This window comes from Oryctolagus cuniculus, chromosome 2 (assembly GCF_051225735.1).
Source record: "Oryctolagus cuniculus isolate XC-2025 breed Fujian yellow rabbit chromosome 2, ASM5122573v1, whole genome shotgun sequence".
Taxonomy (NCBI): Eukaryota; Metazoa; Chordata; class Mammalia; order Lagomorpha; family Leporidae; genus Oryctolagus; species Oryctolagus cuniculus.
The window spans coordinates 38,064,947-38,087,270 of NC_142868.1; the positions used below are offsets into that span (position 1 = coordinate 38,064,947).

The following is a 22,324-nucleotide window of genomic DNA, read 5'->3' on the forward strand; positions in this document are numbered from 1 at the left end:
TTAAATGTTTTTACTTGCTTTATTATTTCTACTCTTGATTAAAAAACCATAAGTTGAACAGTATAAGCTAGATCCATTTCCATTTTCTTGTGTCAAATGGAAAATATGCAAAAGTCCAGCTGAATTTGGGCTATGCCTAAGGGAATAGGAGGTCAGACCAGAGCATCCCCTCTCCCTCTCCCCCTCCCCCTCCCCCTCCCCCTCCTCCTCCCCCTCCCTCTCCCTCTCCTCCTCCCCTCCCCCTCCCCCTCCCTCTCCCTCGTGTGTGTCTGTGTGTGTGTGTGTGTGTGTGTATTTCAGAACACAAAGTTTCAAGGCCAGAGTTCTTCATTAACAGCTCCAGAGGAGTAGTGTTTAAGAACTGGTGGCTGTCTTTTTATAATAATCTTCCTTTGGTAGCCTGAACCTATGCAATTATGCTTTTATTCATAATTTTTCTCTGTAAATAGGTTTAAAGTAAACTTCAAACACTACCTTATTCCATTTTCCCATAGAATGGCCTTCTGTAACTCTTATCCTTAATACCTATGCCTATGCCTGCAATCTTTCATGGGTCCAGGAACTCTGCCATCATGTCCTGAAGATGTGAATCTGAAGAAAGAAGAAAAATGTTAGAGAAATCCCTGGAGACAACATGGGGTTATCAAAAGGACAACTTCATTTTCAGTTCCTGATGTATTATTGTTCTGCCAGGAAAGAAGCGTCACAGGTCCTTGACACTCTGGGAGCTAGGCAGAATTTCTGCAGTGTTACAATGCTTGCAGCCTATGCCCACGAAATGCCTGAAGTAATGTGAATTTTAATCTGGGGATTTAAGTGTTCTTTCAGAGTATTTTGATGTGAGCACATGATGGAGCTATGGGCACCTACACATTGAAAGTGAAACCCAGAGAGGCAGAATGGAGACCAAATGGAGACAGGAATTGTCTGTGGATTTCTCACCCCAGAATTCCCCAATAAGTGCCCCTAGACTCTTCAGAAATGGGGTGAATTCAGTAGACTTTGGAGTTAGAGACAGAAGATCTCAGTCTACTGTTTCTGACTAGGGATCAGTTTATGCTTGCTTATGGCACAATTTTAAAGCCAAAAGAGAATGATCATTTAATTACCACATCTGTGCCACTTCCAAAGGTTGAATGTAATGCTGTTCTTTGAAAGGGTAACAATCTATTCTTTTTTATATAAAGATTTATTTATTTATTTGAAAGGCCAAGTTAACAGATAGGCAGAGAGAGGGAGAGAGAAAGAGAGAGAGAGAGAGAGGTCTTCCATCTGCTGGTTCACTCCCCAGGTGGCTGCAATGGCCAGAGCTATGCTGATCCGAAGCCAGGAGCCAGGAGTTTCTTCTTGGTCTCCCACGCAGATTTAGGGACCCAAGGACTTGGGCCATGTTCCACTGCTTTCCCAGGTCATAGCAGAGAGCTGGATGGGAAGTGGAGCAGCTGGGATCGAACTAGCACCCATACGGGATGCTGGCACTGCAGGCGGAGACTTTACCTGGCCCCACGGTCTGTTCTTACTCTGGACAAAGCAGGTAATGAAGAATCATGAGGAGAACATACTTCAAATGGTGATCCCTTGTCTCCTCAGCACTAGGAAGGCTGCCAGTTTATTTGCCTTCAAAAAGACAAAGTCAAAACTATGGAAAGAAAATTGGTCTTTGTAATGGGATCTATTAGCTAAACTCCAACAAAGAAGATAGCATAAATACTATGCAATGAATTCATAAAAAGATGTTGTGTCAAATTGAAGTTATTATAATTATAATCATTTATGTACAATTAGGAAGACATTCAATATGGCTGAGTCATATACTGGCTCCAGACAAAATTTAACATCAAAGTAGCATTGTGTTATATAGCAATTATGATAATAGACATTTAATTCACTATTAGATTCACAGCTGTAATGAAGTTATTCCATGAACTATTAATAAAGAATATTAATCCCCACAGCATATCAAATTTTTTACACTTTTCCTCAGAAATACTACTTTTAACTTTTAGCAGTATGAAAATATTTAGACTTTGTGGTATAAAAATGTACATTATTTTAGCATATACTGTTAGAGAGGACACTACAAAGACAGGTTTGATATTCACTGTATATACCAACCAAAATTATACTACAATATATTTTATTGTGTATATTAGTCTTTCCAGATTGCCATAACAAGCTATCATAAACTTGGTGGCTTAAAAAACATACATTTACTTTCTCACAGTTCTGAAGGCGATATGTCCAAGATCAAGTTGTCAGAGGGTTGGTTCCTGTACTTTTCATGTCTTGTAAATGGCCTTTGTATGTCTCCTCACATAAGCAAGTACACACACATACACACACGCACACACACGCAGACAGAGAGAGAGAGAGAGACAAGGAAAGACACCAATTCTCAGTTCTATCTGATAAGGCCCCACCCTTATAACCTTGTTTACTTTAAATACCTCCTTAGAGACTTTATCTGCATTTATTGTGTATGAGTGAAGTTGATCATTTTTTCATTTGATTATTGTTTGTAGCTCTTGCCTGTATTCCTGCTGAATTATGATCTTTTTACTTGTATTTGTTGAACTCTATTGATTGGAACATTAAGCCTTTGACAAAAATGTAAATTTAAAAATACACTATCTCAAAGGTAATGAAATATTGAGTTAAAATAAAACAACAAAGACTCATGGCCAGCGCTGTGGTACAATAGGTTAGTCCTCCACCTGCAGCGCTGGTACCCAATATGGGCTCCAGTTCTAGTCCAGGCTGTTTCTCTTCCTATCCGGCTCTCTTCTGTGGCCTGGGAAAGCAGTAGAGGATGGTCCAAGCACTTGGGACCCTGTACCTGCGTGGGAGACCTAGGAGAGGCTCCTGGCTTTGGATCGGCTCACCTCCAATTGTTCTGGCCATTTGGGGAATGAACCAAGGGATGGAGGGTCTTTCCCTCTGTCTCTCCCTCTCAGTCTCTGTAACTCTACCTCTCAAATAAATAAATAAAAATCTTAAAAAATAAAAAAAGCAACCAAAGTCTCCCCACCAAGAACGTCTCTCCAAATAGTGTTCAACTGGAGGTATGATTTCCACATATAAATTTAGAAGCAAGAAAATTTGGTTTATATTAACATGTATAGGCTGGCGCCGCAGCTCAATAGGCTAATCCTCCACCTGCGGCGCCAGCACCCCAGGTTCTAGTCCCGGCCAGGGTGCCGGATTCTGTCCCGGTTGCTCCTCTTCCTGTCCAGCTCTCTGCTGTGGCCTGGGAGTGCAGTGGAGGATGGCCCAAGTGCTTGGGCCCTGCACCCGCATGGGAGACCAGGATAAGCACCTGGCTCTTGGCTTCGGATCAGCACGGTGCGCCAGCCGCAGTATGCTGGCTGCAGCGGCCATTGGGGGGTGAACCAACAAAAAGGAAGACCTTTCTCTCTGTCTCTCACTGTCCACTCTGCCTGTCAAAAAAATAAATAAATAAAAGATGTGATGGTCCTTACTGTTTGGTGTGGGTGGCTGGGGTGTGGTTGTAAATTTTATATGTTGTCTTGACTGGGCAAGGAGGTACTCAAATATTTAGCCAAACATTACTCTGTGTTTCTGTGAGGGAATTTTTGGATGAGGTTGGTTGACATTTAAATTGGTACTAACTGGAAGAACAGTGACCCTCTCTTGAGTAACTGAGAATTCCTTCTGCTTGATAGTCTTCAAATTTTAGCATGAGCTTTATTATTGCATTTGGACTTGAACTGCAATATCAGCTCTTCCTAATTGTCAACTTGTTGGCCTTTGGATGGAAACTACTGTTCTTATGGGCCTCCAGCCTTTGGATTTGGTTTAGATCTGAGCCATCAGTTTTCTTGGATTTCCAATTTATCAACTAACTCTGATGATCTTGGGACTTACCCAACTCCATTATCACAGGAATCAATTCCTTGCATTCAAGGTATTAATCCATGTACACATACACACTGTTGGTTCTGTTTCTAGGGAGAACAATAATATGGGGAGTGCTTACTTCATAATCTTGTTGTTTTCTGCCATGTGAAGAAAAGTTAATCTTAATTTTTCAAGAAGATAAGGGAGATTATTTTCCTAGGAAAAAGTCAGTGATTTATTTCTTGAGGGAAGAGAAAAAGATTTTTACAATGGAGAATTGAAAGTAAGAAAATTAGGCATGTATAACACAGTCCCTTCACTCTTCCTCACCTGCTCGCATATGTTCTCTTCTGCCTTGTATTCAGAAGGAACTGAATGACCCTTTGCTCATGACAATTGTGTAAATAACTTCAATTATGTAGTTCATGTTAGAAAGTCCATGAACATTCTTCAGTATTTACTATTAATGATGGGTGTGCTAGTTTTGACTCAATCTACCATGATATTTTGACTCACTGTCATTTGATTCAAATTCAACTGGGAAAAAAGAGGATTGTTTGTTGTACAGCAACTTGAACCCCAAATAGATATGATACAGGGAAAGCAACTCATGAGAGAGATTAAATCTAACCTAGAGAGACAGGAAAGGCCTATTCAAGGGTATTCTGCTTGGAAACAAGTTGAATAATCAAAGGGATAGAGGGTAAGTCTGCAGCATGGTGAGACCTTCCCTTCCTGTGACTGGATGAGCCCTGCCTATGGCTCTTTGCTCTTCTAAGCTATATTGACGTACCTTTTTAAACATATCGTTCCATTTTTATTCTTCAAGGTCTTTAAACATGTTGAAATAGTCAGACTTCGCCATGAGTTACATCTTCTCTTTTTGTTACAAGAAAGCTTTCAATAATCCATTTAAATTGTTATCCTTTTACAAGTAAATTTTTCATCATGTATTATTAATAATAATAGTCATCAATTATTGAACAGTTACTTTCTGCTCGGAACCATGCAAAGAATTTTATAAATATGATCTCATTTGTTACTTCTAAACTCTAATAGAGAAGGTATGACCATACCCACATTTAGCTGAGAAAATTGAGGCTTAGGAGGTTGAATGGCACGTCTGAAGATCACGTAGCTAATAAGTAGCAGACCTGGTTGAAACCAATTGCATTATTATAACCCAAATGTCTCTACTCCTAACAATTTACTTCCTTAAAAGCTAATGTTATTTTAAGTTTTGAATTATCTGTTTTCATCACAAATTATAACAAAACCGTATGAAGAAACTGATAGAGCACTAGCAAGGAAAAAACATGGCATTCCATTTAATGTCTTTCACTAGCCAACAACTCAAGTTCCAAGACCTTTTAATGCAGAGTAAAATGTGTGGTTTTTGTGTATGGAAATTATTGCATATTTCCTTATTTTTAATAATTATCTTTAAAAAAGAATTACATAATTTAGAAAATATATTCTCACATAGACTAACATAAAATTCAATGCTAAATCAATGTATTATTTGCTGAAATTTTATAATGAATGACTTCTGAAACTCAGACATGTATACTTGAATTATTTGCTGAACAAAAACAATATGCAAAGCATTGTGTCAGGAACAATGGAGAATACAAATTCTATCTTCAAGGATATCACAATGTCTTACATTGTGATTTCTTATTCTCATTTCTATTCACAGAAGTTATTTTATTATTTCCAAAGTGAGCTTCCTGTTTGCCTCTCACTATTTGTTTTGTTGCCCAATATAAATGAGAGATAGGTTGTTTCATAAACCATATTTTTATTGCTTTGCACCATTGAAAAGAGAAAAGACAGGTGAATAGATTTTTCTGCTTCTAACTAAAATTTTAATAGCACCTAGAACACCATCATCATAAAAAATAATTGATTGTGGTGTTGATGCCAGCATTTATTTCTCTGGTGCTTTATTTGATTGAAAGAGCATTACAGTGAATGAGAAGCTCTACCCATTCTAAATACCACAAATGGCTGATAAGTATCCCCCTATTTCTGAAACTTTTCTGAGACATGTGTAGTTAGTTATCTGCTCCAAGTTCAAAATGTCTGTGGCACTTGGTGTGCCACCTACTCCCCTAGGCAGAGAGAACAGAAGAGAAGAGAGCGTCAGGAGGAACAAGAGCATGCTTAGGAAAATCCTTCCCAGCAGAAAGCAGGATTTGAGAAACGGTGTCTGCCCTCTTCCTATCTTTTTACAGTGGCAACTTTGGGGAAGCTTCTGGGATGCATACTGGAAGTTTTCCCTATACTTGTTGGCTCATCACATTGTAGTCCAAGTATATATCCTATAGAAGCTAAATGAAAATCACTTGGCACAGTGATTGATTCTGTGTGCCCTTATTGTGGCCTCAATCTTCCTCATCTCAATCTGCACTGATAAGAAGTTAATTTAAAGTGAAAACAACTCTTTTGAAGAGGATATGAGGAGAATGAAGAGTAGAAGGAGAATTAAGAAAGTCTTTTTACCAGTTGTGGGTCTAGATGGAGAAGAAAAAAATAAAGAATGACTTCTGTATCAGCTTGTCTTTCTGTAATTACAACAATCATTTTTAAGAACTGTCTGGATATTAAAGTGGTAAAACTAAAATCAATCTAATTATCCACAGTAAAGCTTTCTTCCATCAATTTCCATTACAGAGGAAACAAAATTGGCCATTACTTACTACTTCAATATTAATGCTGGCTGCAGCCCCAATGAGAGGTACTTAGATGCACACCATTTGTTGGAAATTTGAAAGTGATTCTTTTGACTATTAGTACATGCATAGCAAAAAAAGAACAGACAGAAAATATTAATTTATTTTTTCTTTCAACAAGCAGACACTAGGCTTAGCACTGTGACTATAAACCTGGATAAGATGCTGTTTCTTTATTCAAGGAACTCAGAATCTGGTAAGGAGAGGTGATCACATTAAATAGATCATAATGAAACAATGTGGTAAAAGCAGTGATAGAGAGAACACAGTACTGAGGAGGAATAACTAGCCAAGTCAGAATGCTTGTGAAAGGTGAGGCGAGAGATATTAGTCAGGGATACGGCTGATTTCCTTCTTGGGTAAAGTGACATGGAGGAAGAGAGCCTTTCCTCTGTAAGGAAAACCCCGAGCAAAAACATAGAGGCAAGAAATACTAGGAAGTGAATATGGAACTATAAGCAATTTACATTTTGTAGCATGTTAAATCAGGCAGAGGCTTCCAGGCAAAAGGGCAATGAGGAATAATTTCTCTCCATTTTAAAGAATAGAAAGTTTGCCTAATACCATATGGAGGAACCCAAATGTTTATAAGCATTATAGCTACTGTAAGATCTATGTGCTGGATTTTTCCACTGTCCTTCCATATCCGTTCTCCACCTTTCTCAATTCATCACTCCACCCTGAGAGACTGAACTACACACACTACATCAAGGACTCTCATGACTTCTGATTTCCAGTTGGTTTTGGCCAATGAGGATCTCAGTCAGGAGAACAGAAGGAGGGTGGGAGTGAGGGCAACGTGTTTACCTGTCTTCCTCTCTTGTGAGGGCACCTTGAGTTGATATATCCCTTGATTAGTCAGTGATCTATGTTTCTTTCCAAACAGCCAGCTCTACTCATGTAATTTTTTTTCTGTATTCTAGTAAGCCATCCCCTCACCTTTCTCCGTGGAGCTCAGGGGTAGTAACAGCTTGGTCAGATTATTACACCATCTGTTGTGATTGTCCTACACACAATCCCGTGGAAGTTGTCTCTTTGTGAATACGATTTCCTTGAATTATCCTAGCTTGAATGTGGGCAGTGTTTCTTACTGGGACCTGAGTTGATACCATGTACATTTATATTAACCAAACTGAGCACTATAAGGGGTGGGGAATTTAAAGAACAGAAAGGAAATGACTCAGCTAAGACATGGTGTGGGTCTAAACCGTATCAATGATCATTAACACAGAGAAGTGGGAAAAAAAAGAGAAATACTTGGAAGTGAAAACCAGTTGCATTCTTTAATTGATTGGCTGAGGAGAGAGGTGATGAAGAGAGGAAAAGGACTTTTTTTTCTAGTTTTCTTTCAAGCTTTTAACTTCAATGACTAGGTGCCATTGTTGGTGCCATCAATTGATACCATAGATGAAGGAATCATCTATGGGTAAAATGATAAATTCACTTCAACACATGCCAGCTTTGAGGTGTCCCTTGAGCTAGAACACATAGAAGTTAAGTTTGCTTATGAAGCAGAATATAACACCAGAGAAGACTGCTGTCCTGGGAAATCACTTAATATATTTGTAACAGAATCTTGTGTGCCAATTTCCACAGTAAATTCCCAGCCATCCAATGGCCACTTCTCAACCAAAATACAAATCAGAAAAGGAGATAATTGTGAGTCCATAATCAGGTGTTTAATGAAAATGGGCTGAGGAATGAAAGACTTTCCCAAAGTGAAACTGATGAGATTTGATGTCCACTGCTGGGGCCTTGGGAAGTCCCTGTCCTTGGAAAAGAACACACTGGGAAGACTGTCATTTCCAAGCATGTTGTTTTCCACATACATGAACCTCAGAAGCAAGAAAATTCATCTCACAGAAAATGAGTGATGGGCAGGTATTGGTGACACTGTTATCTATCTGGTTCACCAAACTCATGCATATTGGAGATTTATCCTGATCTCTCAGAATACTACTACTGTGATTATGCCTCCTGACTGGTTATGAGAACGTCATGCTGAATTCAAGTAGATTTCATTTTTAACCATCAAATTCTGCATGTAACCATAATTATACAAAGTCATCTTTGATTCCTGAGCTTAATCAATATTTTGTCACCTTGGGATATATGAAAAAAAGATTCTGGTCTGATAATTATACCTTTGGAAGTTGTCAGCTTATCAGTAGGTGGTAGTTAAATTGTGACTTTCTGATGGTGAACTGGTTATAGAAACCCTGGAAAGGGACAGTAATTAAGGAAAATGTTCTCAAATTTTGAACCACATAAATACCACCCCAAAACTATGTTAAAATATGCATCCTGGTCTACTGCTTCTGATTCAATAGGTAGAGTGATGAGTTTAGATATTTTTCATCCCAGACATAAGTACCAATTGATTTTGTTTATGTTGTTTGAAGATAATACTTAGAGAAATACTAATTTAAGGATGAAGAAGGAAAATATGCTCATAAATCAGAGAAAAATCTAGCATCCTTAATATATAGAGAACTCATAGAAGTCAACGACATAAAACAACCCAATTTAAAAATGAGCAAAGGGATTGAATAAACATTTTTCAAATCAGAAGACATATGAGCGGCCAGGCCAATGAGTAAATGAAAAGATGGTCAACATTAATAATTACAGAAGTTAAATCAAAGCCACAAGGAAATGCTATTTCTTACCCATCAGGTTGGCTAACAACAAAAGTGCAGAAAACAAGTATTGGAAAGGATGTGGAGAAACTGAAACATTTGTGCTCTGTTGATAGGAATGTAAAATCATACTGCTATTGAAAATGGTATGGCAGTTCTGAAAAAAAGTTATATGATCCAGAAATTCTGTTTCTGGGTAAATGCTCATAAGAATTGAAAGGCGTATCCCAAACAGATAGTTCATATTCATAGCAGCACTATTCACAATAAAAATATAGGAGATAGCCAAGTGTCCATCAACAGGTGAATGAATAACAAAAATTTGATATATATGCATATTATTCATAGGTGCAATAGAATATTATTTAGTATCAAAAAGAAAGGAAATTCTAATATATACCAAAATATAGATGAACCTTGAGGACATTATATTAAAGTCAGTGACAAAATGACGAATACTGTATAATTACATTTTTATAAGATATGTTGGTAAGTCAAATTCATAGATTGAAATTAGAGTGGTACAACTGTGAGATGGCTGGACAAGCCCTAGAGTCATGCTTACTCACTCTGCATGATCTAAGGAAGTTCCCCTCTGCTTACTGGGGCTGTTTCTCAGTAGCTAATACACAAATCCAGAGGACCAAACGTGCAGAAGTGCCCGTCTGCATCTCTTTGCAAAGGATGCTGCCTGATCAGGGCACCAGGCCCAGAAATACCACTGGATACCCTGTGGGAACTAAGAGCAGTCTCTTCAGTGTCCTGCAATCTGGGACTGTGGCTATTGGTACTATAATCCCTGGAGTAATTCTCACTCAGTGGGACTTGAAAGGTCTTAACTGCATTCCTCTGCTTCAGAATACCATTCCACAATCCCAGACATACAAGACGTTCATCCTGTGAGACCTGGGTAAGGATTTCATTGCATCGTACAGATCCTGGACAGTGACTGTGACTGTTGGTTCTGAAGGTCCCAGAGATACCTGCATTCCCCTGTAGAACCTGGGGAATGTCTATCTTGTTCCAGTCTGCACCTAATAATGGACAGTCCCCAGGGTATAACCATCACCATGTGGGATCTGCATGACTTACTCTCTGAGTCCTACAGTCCTGGAACTGTGGCTGTTGGAGATGAATTCAACTAAGTCACCTAAGTTCACAATGTGGGACCTAGGGCAGATCTTGTATGTGTTCCTCTGCTCTAGACCCATGCCGGCCAGTGCACAGTTCCAGGATAACACCTCCCTGTGAAATGTGGGACCTGGCAATGGTTTCAATTGTATCCTGGGACTGCGACAATGATTCTCTTTGTCCCTGGAACACTTGCACTTTCTCTGTGGAACTTACAGAAGGCCTATCTCCATTATACCAATGGAGGCCCACATCTTTGAATACACAACCATCAGCATAATGTACTACACCTTTTCTCTGAGACCCAGACAAGGCATCCCTTCCTGTTCTGCAACTCTGGGACTTTGACTGTTAATACTATACTCTTAGAGTTATCTGAGCTCACCTGAGGTGCTTCAGGAACACTCTTCGCATATTCTACTACTCCAGGAACATCCCCAGCACACGATATTGACAATCCCTAGCATAACCTGAATTTACCTTATGGACCCTAGGCAGGGTACCCTTCATATCCTCCAACTGGCACTGGGTTTTGATAATTTAAGGCCCACCATAACCCACCACACCAAACAGTACCTGGGGAAAGGCCCATCCATACCATAAAATTCAAGGGCCATGTTTATTGGTGTCACAAGACCCAGCATCACTGAGGCTCACCTGGCAGGATGAAGGGACCATCACTTCTGTGTGCTCAGCACTAGGGGTATATCTACTGATATCAAAAAATCCTCACTGTCATTAACACCTCTCTGTGGAGTCTGAAGACATACACCTTTTGAAGCTAAGGCCCACTTCAAAGTCCTACTACTATCTCCACAAACTGCTGAAGACTAATGATTGTGACAGTCATAGACCTTGCTGACATGACTGCAGCTAAAGAAAATACCCCAGAGGTTATATTTCTGGTTCTCCTAAAACCAAAGCTATAGCGACTGTCAAACTGGCATCCCACATTCCCTCTGGACACAAAAAAAGTCACTTCCTCTTCATTAAGAAGAAGCTTGTACCAGATGTGTAGGCATCAATGTGGGAACCAGGCATCATGAAAAAGCAAGGAACTATGACACCACCAAAAGACAACAATAGTTAGTTGGAAATAACCTGAATTGAAAGAAATCTGTGAAGTCAATGAAAAGTAATTTAAAATAATGATGCTAAGGAAACTCAATGATCTCCAAGAGACTACAGGTAGACACTTCAAGGAAATGAGAGGAAATGCATGATATGAATGAGAAACCCTACAAAGAAAAAAAGAATTGATCAGAAATTTTGGAGTTGTGAATTTTAATCTACAAAAGAGAAAACACAATTAGGAGCTTCAATAATACAATAGACCAAGTAGGAGAAAGAATTTCTGATGTTGAAAGCTATTGTTAAAATAACCCAGAGAAGCCGGCGCCATGGCTTAATAGGCTAATCCTCCACCTGGGGCGCTGGCACACCGGGTTCTAGTCCCGCTAGGGGCGCCGGATTCTGTCCCTGTTGCCCCTCTTCCAATCCAGTTCTCTGCTGTGGCCCAGGAGTGCAGTGGAGGATGGACCAAGTCCTTGGGCCCTGCACCCCATGGGAGACCAGGAGAAACTCCTGGCTTCTGGCTTCGGACCAGCATGGTGCACCAGCCGCAGCGGCCATTGGAGGGTGAACCAATGGTAAAGGAAGATCTTTCTCTCCGTCTCTCTCTTTCTCTCTCACTGTCCACTCTGCCTGTCAAAAAATAAAAATAAAAATAAAAAAATAACCCAGAGAGACAAAAATAAAGAGGAAAAAAATAAAGAAATGAAAAAAACCTATGAGACTTAAGTGAAAAAAAAATGCTTGTAATATAGGGATACCTAAAGGAGAATAGAGAACCAATTTAATAAAAGAACTTTAAAAGTTCACAAATCTTGAAAGACATAAGAACATTCAGATATAGGAAGCTTTTCAAAGGACAACAACAAAAAATAACAAGATACTCAGATTATAGGGATATTATGATCAAATTGTTGAAAGTTGAAAACAAAAGATAATTCAAACTACAGTAAGAGAAAAATGTCAATTTACATATAAAGGAAAATCAGTTAAACTAAAAACAGAATTGTCAGCAGAAATCCTACATGCCAGAAGAATGCAATGATATAGTTAAGGTCTTGAAATTAAAAAAAAAAAAATCCATGAACTAAGAATATTATATGCAGCAAAGTGAAGGACAAATAAAGTTCTTCCCAGGCAAGCAAAATTTGAGGGAATTCACCACAACCAGACCAGCCCTGCAAGAAATCCTGAAGAGGGTCCTATATTAGGGGTAAAAGAATCACACCAATTATGAAAATGCATGACAGCTTATAAGATTTACTAAGAGAGCAGTTGCACAGAAGAGAAAGAAAAAAGATGACAACCTTATCATGGAATAAACTATCAAAACACAAGTATAAATAATAAGAGATAAAGGGGCTGGCACTGTGGCTCACTTGGCTAATCCTCTGCCTGTGGCACTGGCACCCCAGGTTCTAGTCCTGGTTGGGGCACCAGATTCTGTCCCGGTTCCTCCTCTTCCAGTCCAGCTCTCTGCTGTGGCCTGGGAGTGCAGTGGAGGATGGCCCAAGTGCTTGGACCCTGCACCCGAATGGCAGACCAGGAGGAAGCGCCTGGCTCCTGGCTTCAGATCAGCGCGGTGCGCTGGCTGCAGCACACCGGCCATAGCGGCCATTTGCGGGGTGAACCAACGAAGGAAGACCTTTCTCTCTGTTTTTTCTCTCTCTCACTGTCTAACTCTGCCTGTCAAAAAAAAAAAATAAAAATAAAAAAAGAGGTAAAGGAACAGGAAACATAAAAGTCAGTAGTCAATGAGAAAAATATAAGGAATTATTTCTTACCTATCAATATTAACTTTGAATGTAAATAGATTAAGTTCCCCAGTCAAAAGACATAGGTTGGCCAAATGTATTTAAAAACAAAAAAAAAGACCCAACTATATTATGTCAACAAGAAATCCATTTCACAGGTAAAAATATGTATAGGCTGAAAATGAAGAGTTGGGAAAAAAAAATGTATGCAAGTAGAAACCAAAATTTAGCAGAAGTAGCTATATTTATATCAGACAAAACAAATTTTAAATTAAAAACTGTGGAAAGAGGCAATGAATGACGTGCTATTTTAAAAGGGGGTTGATTGAGCAAGAAGATGTGAAAATTATAAATTTATATGCACCCTGAACAAGACCACCAAAATATATACAGCATATATTACTGGACCTAAAGGTAGAGATAAACTTCAATCAACACCTCACTGTCGTAATCTAAACAGAAAATCGACAAAGATACATTAGAAGTGAACCATAGTATACAGCAAATGAACCTAACAGACATTTGCAGAAAATTTAATGTAATAGCCACATGATACACATTCTTCTTATTAGCACATGAAAACATTTTTCAGGAATTAGATTTGAAAACTAATTAAAATAAAAGATAATTAAATTAAAATTATTGATGTATATTGTGACCATCTTAATTGCTGTGTCAAATGGCCACCCTCATAGGTGATTTGAACTTGTCTGATAGTCTATTAATACCTTGGAAGAACAAAACTTCTTGGAACATTATTAGGCCCAGCCACCTCAACTTAAGTGTTACCTAAAACCACCGATAGAACTTGCCGTTCTCAGAATCAGTTGGAAGTATAGAAATGAAAAAAGGCCCTTGAAACATTCACTTGTAAAACCAATTAGTACTTGATGTATTCACACATCCATTCTTCAAATGATAATTATCTGTCCTCTATACAGATTCATTTTTCCAATCCTCAAATATTTGAAAATGACTCATTCTTTGAAATTACATACATCTTGCCATCTTCATAACAAGATCACATGTAAAAAGCAAACTGAAAAATCTCGAGTTTTACATAAGAATAATGATGAGTTAACCAAAAGATTGGTTAAACCCATAAATTTTAGCTGGTTTTTAAGTTTTCAGAAAAACATACATTTATCTCCATAATTGTGCTTATCCTAGACTTAAAATAATGCTTACACTGGCTTCTCTTCCTAAAAATAAAGAACACTTTCTAACCCCACCATCTTTTTTACTTTCTTCACTATTTGTAAAGTTGCATTCTCTCATTGCTTACTTTGATCTGTTGCATTTTGCCTATTTTCAGTTTGTCTGTACTTCTTGAACTTACTCATTCACCACCTTTATGGCATGGATTCATATAACTGAAATCCTGTTCCTTAAAACAGCTTGTGGACTTTACTCTTCTATTCTGCTACCATTCCGATCTTGCTTCCAGGACTAATTGCTATAAATAATACATGCTGATTGGATGTACTGCAAACTTAAGCTATCTATAATTTTAGAGGCAGCATGGATAGTAGTTTAGTGGCTGTGCCATATATGTTGGTGCTTTAAGCAGTTCATGAAAAAAGAATTAAGTTTATTTTGTTGCAAACATCTTTTGAAATCTATGCATAGTTCTCTTATAATATGCATTCCCCAAAAACCCATCATGTGCATAGATTCCCAACATTTTTTACCTAGAAACGTTTTATTTAAGATATGCAAACGTCATACATTTCATATGTACAAATCCAGGAACATAATGATTCTTCCCATCCTACCCTTCCTCCTGCCCGCATTCTCACCCTTCTTCATCCTCTGTCTCCTATTCCCATTCTTATTTTTTACAAAGATCTAAATAGTATGAAAAAAAATATTCCTCAACAATTGAGACAAGAGTTGTTCAAAGTCATCGCATCTTAAAATGTCAATTTCACTTTTATAGATTTCCTTTTAGGTACTCTATTAGTTACCACATAGCAGGGAAACAATACGGTATTTGTGTTTTTGGAACTGATTTATTTCAGTAAGTATAATGATTGGTTTCCTCATCTGAAAAACGGAGCAATTGTGTAAATCCAAGTCTTTCAGGCCATCCTCCAAGACTATAAAGATAATGTAACACACACACAAACCACACAAAGTTCATTCTTTCAATGTAACATATTTTGGATTAGCTGTAACTTAACAAAGTACAAACAAGATAGATAAAATAAAACCAGTTTCTGCATACACATTTCTAAAAATCTTGATGATGTGAGTTTTTGCAGAGGTAAGGAGCTCTACAAAATATTATGCTAAATATAGAACAAAAGATTAAAATGAAATCACCCCCCCGAAAAGAGAAAGTTTTCCTGATAATAAGTCCTAGGGCAACAGAACATGAACCGCAGGAAATAGATTTCAAAATACACATATTTTCAGGAGTCATTCTTGCTTAGGAGATACTTCCTGGGGAGATAAGGCAAAAAAAGGAAGCGAGAGATATTCTGAAAATTGTGTGGTAAGAGATGAAAGACGTAGTAAGGGAAATTTTACAATGCCTCAAGACAAACCTTAGACAAAAAAGGAAGAAGAAACTGGAAAAATAAAAATAGAAACTTATGGGATACTATCAAATGATCAAAAACATGTATCTTAGGAATTTCTGAAGGTGTGAAAAGGAGAATATATTATAAGGCCTATTAAGTGGAGTAATAGCAAAAAGTTCCCTAATTTTGAGGAAGAAAGGGACATCCAAGTACAGGAAACACATAGCACTCCTAGTAGAGATGACCAGAAAAGATTTTCACCATGATAAATTTTAGTCAAACTTTCAACAGTAAAACATAAAGAAAATATTTTAAAATGTGCATGAGAGAAATGCTAAATTACCTTCAGAGGATCCCCAAAGAGACTAACAGATTTCTCATCAGAATCCCTACTGGCTATGAAAGAATGGAGAGACATAGCTCAAGACCTAAACAACAACAAAAACCTGTCAACTGAAAATACTGTATCCAGCAAAGCTCTCATTTATAAATTAAGGTGAAATAAAAATCTTCCAAAAGAAACAGAAATTGAAAGAATTTGTCACCACTTGTCCAGCCTTACAAATGATGCTTAAGGATGTGCTACACACAGAAACAGATGATTATATGGGGCTTGCACTATGGCATACTAAGTTAAGCATCCACCTGTGTGCCAGAATCCCACATAGGCATCAGTTTGAGTACCAGCTGCTCCTCTTCTGATCCAGCTCCTTGCTGATGGCCTGGGAAAGCAGTAGAAGAAGGGCTCAAGTGCTTGGGTCCCTGCACCCACATGGAAGAAGCTTCTGGTTTTGGTCTGGCTCAGTCCAGCCATTGCATCTATTTGGGGAGTGAACCAGTGAATGGAAGACCTCTCTACCTGTCTCTCCCTCTCTCTATCTGTAACTCTGTCTCTTGAGTAAATTTAATAAATCTTAAAAGAAAGAAATAGAGGATTATAGTCATCATTATGACAAAATGTGAAGGCAGAAAATATCCTAGTAAAAGTACAAAGGAAATCAAAAGCAAACAATAGGAATATTTATTGAAAAATGGTAGGACCAAGTCATTATTTATCAATAATAACCTTTAATGTTTATTGTTGCAGTTGATTTCTCAACAATGTTGCAGTGGATTCGTTTCTGAGAGGAGGAACATGGTGGGGGCAAGAGGCGCGGAGTCACCACACAGACCCCGGGAATCGGGTAAAAGCGGGCTTGAGGCAAGCAGCCCGCAGACTCATTTATTTCAGTTGGTACAACATCTTATATAGCCAAGACCAGCCAGTCTGGACAAGGGGCGGTCTATGCCCCAACCAATCATAGCCTGTTGCCAGGCAGTTTCAAATCCATCCAATCACAGCCTGTTGCCAGACAATTTCCAAAGCCATCCAATCACAGCCTGTTGCCAGGCAGTCTCTGTTGCTAGGTGGGTTTCAAAGCCATTCCTGAGTAACTGATGCTGTCTTGCCAGTGGCCACCTTGGCATGGCCTTCTCATTCCACCACAGTTTGTGGCCTAAATTCTCCAATTAAAAGATACAGACTGGCTGAATAGATTAAAAAAAAGACCCATCTATTTGCTGCCTACAAGAAACATACCTCTCCAACAAAAAAACACAGACTGAAAATAAAGGTTTGAATATGATATTCATTGCTAATGGGAAACTAAAATTGGCAGGTGTAGCCATCCTAATATCAGACAAAATAGACTTTAACACAAAAACTGTTAAAAGAAACAAAAAAGTGCATTATGTAATGATTAACAGATCAATTTAACAGGCAGATGTGACTACAGTAAATGAACATGTACCCAATGCCATGGCACCTGACTATTTAAAACAAATGTTAATGGATCTAAAGGGAGACAAAGACTCCAATCCAATAATAATGGGGGACTTCAACATCCCACTTTCATTAAAGGACAGATAAACTGACAGAAAGTCAACGAAGAAACAACAGAACTAATCTACACTACAAATCAAATGGACTAATTTGTATCTACAAAACCTTTCATCCCACAGTTGCAGAATACACATTTTTTTATCATTGCATGGAACTTTCTCTAGGATAGACTAAATGCTAGACCATAAAACAAGTCTCAGTAAATTTTTAAAAAATTGAAATCATGCTTTGTATCTTTTTTGAAACACAATGAAATGAAACTGAAAATTGACAATTGAAGAAACTCTAAAAAATGCATAAACACTGGAGACTGAACAACATGCTCTTAAATGAACAGCAGCTCACAGAAGAAATCAAAAGGGAAATAAAAAAAATTCCTGGGAAAAATCAAAATGACAACACAACATATCAAAACTTATGGGCTACAGCAAAAGCAGGGTTAAGATGGAAGTTTATAGCAATTAATATCTATATCAAGAAATTGAAAGGCATCAAATAAATGATCTATCAATGCATCTCAGAGACTGAGAGAAACAGGAATAAACTAAACCCCAAATTAGTGGGGGGTGTAAATAATTTAAATCAGAGAAGAAATAAAATTAAAACCAAAAACTTATACAAAATATTAGTAAAATGAAGAGTTGTTTTTGAAAAATAAACAAAATTGATACAGCTTTGATCCAACTAACAAAAAAAAAAAAGAGAGAGAAGACCCATATCAATAAAATCAGAGATGAAAAAAGGAGATGTAGCAGTGGATACCACAGAAATAAACAGAATCATCAGGAATTTCTACAAACAGCTGTATGCCAACAAATTGGAAAATCTTGAAGAAATAGATAGTTTTCCAGACATATACAATCTACCAAAATTAAGTCATGAAGACATAGCAAACCTAAACAGACCATAACCAAGATGGAGGCTAAATCAGTAATAAAGATTCTCCAAATAAAGACAAGCCAAGGATTGGATAGATTTTATTTGTGTTTCCCGGGGCTGGTGATCCTTAGCATCTTTTCCTGTGTCTGTTAGTCATTCGTTATTTCATCCTTTGAAAAATGTCTGTTCATATCCTTAGCTCATGTCTTTACTGGATTGTTTGTTTTGTTGTTTCTGAGTTCCTTGAGGTCCTCATATATTCTGGATATGAATCTTTTATCAGATGTATTGTTTGCAATATTTTCTACAATTCTGTCAGTTACCTCCTTACTTTGTTGAGTGTTTCCTTTGTGGTATAGAAGTTTCTTAGCTTGATGTAATCCCATTTGTCTAATTTTGCTTTAATTGCCTGTGCTTCTGGGGTCTTATCCAAGAAGTCCTTGCCTATGCCAATGTCTTACAGTGTTTCACTATGTCTTCCTGCACTAATTTGGTTGTTTAAGGTCTTACGTTTAGATCCCTGATCTATTTGGTGGCTGTCATTTTTTAATGATTTGAGAAATGATCCAAATGGATGAGAGCTGAGCCAATTGACTTAAAATCCTTTTCTGTGATGCTCTGGGATGGTATTTTAATAAAGTATGCATGTTGAAGGCTATTTCCTTATTCAGAATCTATTGCAGTTGTTAAACTAGGGAGGGGGCAAAGAATAAATAGGAAGTATAAGACCTGGCACCTTCAAAGAAAGAGCTGAGCTTGCTCCTGATAACACTGCCTAAAAGACAAAGTGCCTTTAAAGAAAACAGTTAAGGATGATTGGCAAGCCTTCTATTTAAAGAGGGATCATATCTTATACAAACACCATCACATTTAGAATGATGGAGACAGAATCTTTATCAAGATGAGACAGGAGAGATGGAGTAAATACAATCACAGCCAGAGATATCACATGTGCTTCCTGCTGAGATTGTTAAATTGTTCCGCACTGAGGAAGATGGACAGTTAAGGATGGATGATAATAGCTTCAGTGTTCTGTTAAGCAGTGTTGACTACAGTGCTTCCTTCTGGTTGCATAGAAGGGTATTGTCTTCTGTGGATATATCTGCCCCATACCCCTAGAATAATTATAACTCCTTGTATAGTTTAATAACATATTCATTGACAATTCTTTTTGATAACTTGATGTTTTATTTACTCATTCCTAGAGAATAGTTTTTTTCTGAAATTTACAAACTATCAAAATTTACTTTGCATCAGGAAAATTACATTGAGAACTCTAAATACTTAACACACTTGTTTCACACTCTAACACATAGTAATGGCTAAGCATAGTTTTCTTTGGTTTCAAAAGAACAAGACAGGGGAGTTAGAACTAATCAGCTTATATATCACAGGAGCCAATGTAGTGTTTTGTGCAACAGCTAAGAGGCCACTTGATATGCCTGCATTCCATATTTGAGTGCTAGGATTACAGTCGGTGTTCTGCCCCTAATTCCAGCTTGCTGTTAATGTGACCCCTGGGAGGCAGTAAGTGAAGGCTCTGTATATGGGTCACTGCCACCCTTGTGAGAGACCTGGATTCCGTTCCTGACTCCTGGGGTAAGCTTGGACCAGCCCCCACTATAGTGGGTATTTGTGGAGTGAGCCAGCAGTAGGAGCTTACTCTTTCTGTCATTGTCTGCCTACCTGCCTGTCTCTTTTTCTCTCTTTTCCCACCTCTAAATAGGTAAAATGAATTTATTAAGAATTGAATTAGTAATTTCAAAAATAAACCAAAAGCAACCAATAATCATCTCTTCACCTCCTTTCTGTCCCTAGTGCTTTGTTACATAGCTGTGTAGATTGTTCACTGTAAAACAATACCTTGTTGAAGAGGTAAGTGGGGGCTGAAAACTAAGCCATGCTATATTTTTCAAGCTATGAGCTCTAGGATGAATATACAACTGCATTCACTGAGCATGTCCATCTCTTAAATTCTCACAGAGATATCCGATGAGTTCACAGCAGCTTTGCTGTCTGTTTCTATCAGGACATAGATACAAACATTTACCTATTGCTAGTAATGCTCTGTCTCATATGAGAAGAAAGATCTCTGGCAAACTACTGATGATTACTATACAACCCTTTTTTTATTCTTCATAAGAAAAGCCAGCATCGTTTATGATGACAATGCACTTCATTACAAGCACTCAGCTTGGGGCTGGCGTTGTGGCACAGCATGTAAACTTCTGCCTGCAATGCCAGCGTCCCATATGGGCACAGGTTAGTGTCCTGACAGTTCCACTTCCAATCGAGATCCTGATAATGGCCTGGGGAAAGCAGTAGATGATGGCCCAAGTACCTGGGCCCCTGCCACCCACATGGGAGCCTCAGATGAAGCTCCTGGCCCCTGGCTTCAGCCTTCCCAATATTGGCCATTGTGGCCATCTGCAGAGTGAACAAGAGGAAGGAAATGCGCGCGCGCTCTCTCTCCCTGTGTATGTGTGTGTGTGTATGTGTGTGTAACTATGACTTTCTTTTTTTATTTTTTTAACTTTTATTTAATGAATATAAATTTCCAAAGTACAGCTTATGGATTACAATGGCTTCCCCCCCATAACTTCCCTCCCACCCGCAACCCTCCCCTTTTCCTCTCCCTCCCCCCTTCCATTCACATCAAGATTCATTTTCAATTCTCTTTATATACAGAAGATCAGTTTAGCATATATTAAGTAAAGATTTCAACAGTTTGCACCCACATAGAAACACAAAGTGAAAAATACTGTTTGAGTACTAGTTATAGCATTAAATCACAATGTACAGCACACTAAGGACAGAGATCCTACATGAGGAGTAAGTGCACAGTGACTCCTGTTGTTGACTTAACAAATTGACACTCTTGTTTATGGCATCAGTAATACACTTGATGTTAGCCAAAAGGATAAGAAGCAATCAAAATAAATAAATAAGTCCTTTTTAAAAAGTGATTCTCTTCAGACTGCCATGCACCTAGGAGTATATGTGCTGGACGATTTTGACCATGGACATAAGCTGAAGCTTTCTAGGAATGCTTTGCTCTTTCTGGTGTAGCTGGCAGTCCTTCCTGCTTCCTTGCTTGACCTTCTTGTTTGCAAAGCTAACAGTATGCTGAGAATGCGTCAGCCATTTTGTGAGTAGAGGACAGTATGAAGAAAAAACATCCTCTCTGTAAAGAAGGCACACCAGCAAGACACAAGATCCAGGACATCAACAGCATTATAAAAGAGACACGTCACACATACAAACTTCTCACCTCTGGACTCCTTGTCCCCTGCAAAAAAACAAACTTCCATTCTATGTACTAATTACCATCTTGGGTAGCAGAAATGCCTCCCCGCTGATGTGTCAGTCTTGCCCATAGCTTGAAAAAGATGTGTGGGAAAGCTTTTGTAGACCTCGTGCCCAAAATATTCAGGGTATGTTATATTTACCCAGTTTTAAACTTTCATTATTCATCACCAAGGAGAACCTAACTTATTGATTCTACCTCACAGAATAACTTAGTCACAATTTAGTTAAACAGTATGGATATATTGTTAACAACAAATTATGGCTTTTCCCAAAGTCTTGGTAAAATTCCAAGCAAAGGGAAATAGAAGTTAATATTTAGCTGAATATTGCTGTTTTCTCTATTTAATATGCTCAAGACATAAATATTTTTAAACAGATCCTGGCCCATGGTCAGTAAATATTGAATAATGATTACAATGATGGCAATATATCAAGGGCTTTAAACAATTTCCAAAAGAACAGTTTATACTATAGATAAAAATAGACAGGATAAATTATAGTTCCTGATGATATAGCTCCTCAAATAGAACATCCTTCTATT

The 22,324-nt window shown here is 38.1% G+C and overlaps 1 protein-coding gene across 6 annotated transcripts in view; it reads right to left on the reverse strand.

Annotated features, from left to right (window-relative positions):
* The window catches only part of YIPF7 (Yip1 domain family member 7), a 94,786-nt gene that overhangs the window by 11,523 nt on the left and 60,939 nt on the right, over window positions 1–22,324 (reverse strand). For all 6 annotated transcript variants that reach the window (XR_011386222.2, XR_016229890.1, XR_016229889.1 and 3 more), the window contains one exon: window positions 475–591. Coding sequence is in view for 2 of the 6 variants with exons in the window: in XM_051842505.3 (XP_051698465.3) it covers window positions 519–591 (73 nt within the window). In the remaining 4 variants the exon portion in view is untranslated. The remainder of the gene's footprint in view (window positions 1–474; window positions 592–22,324) is intronic.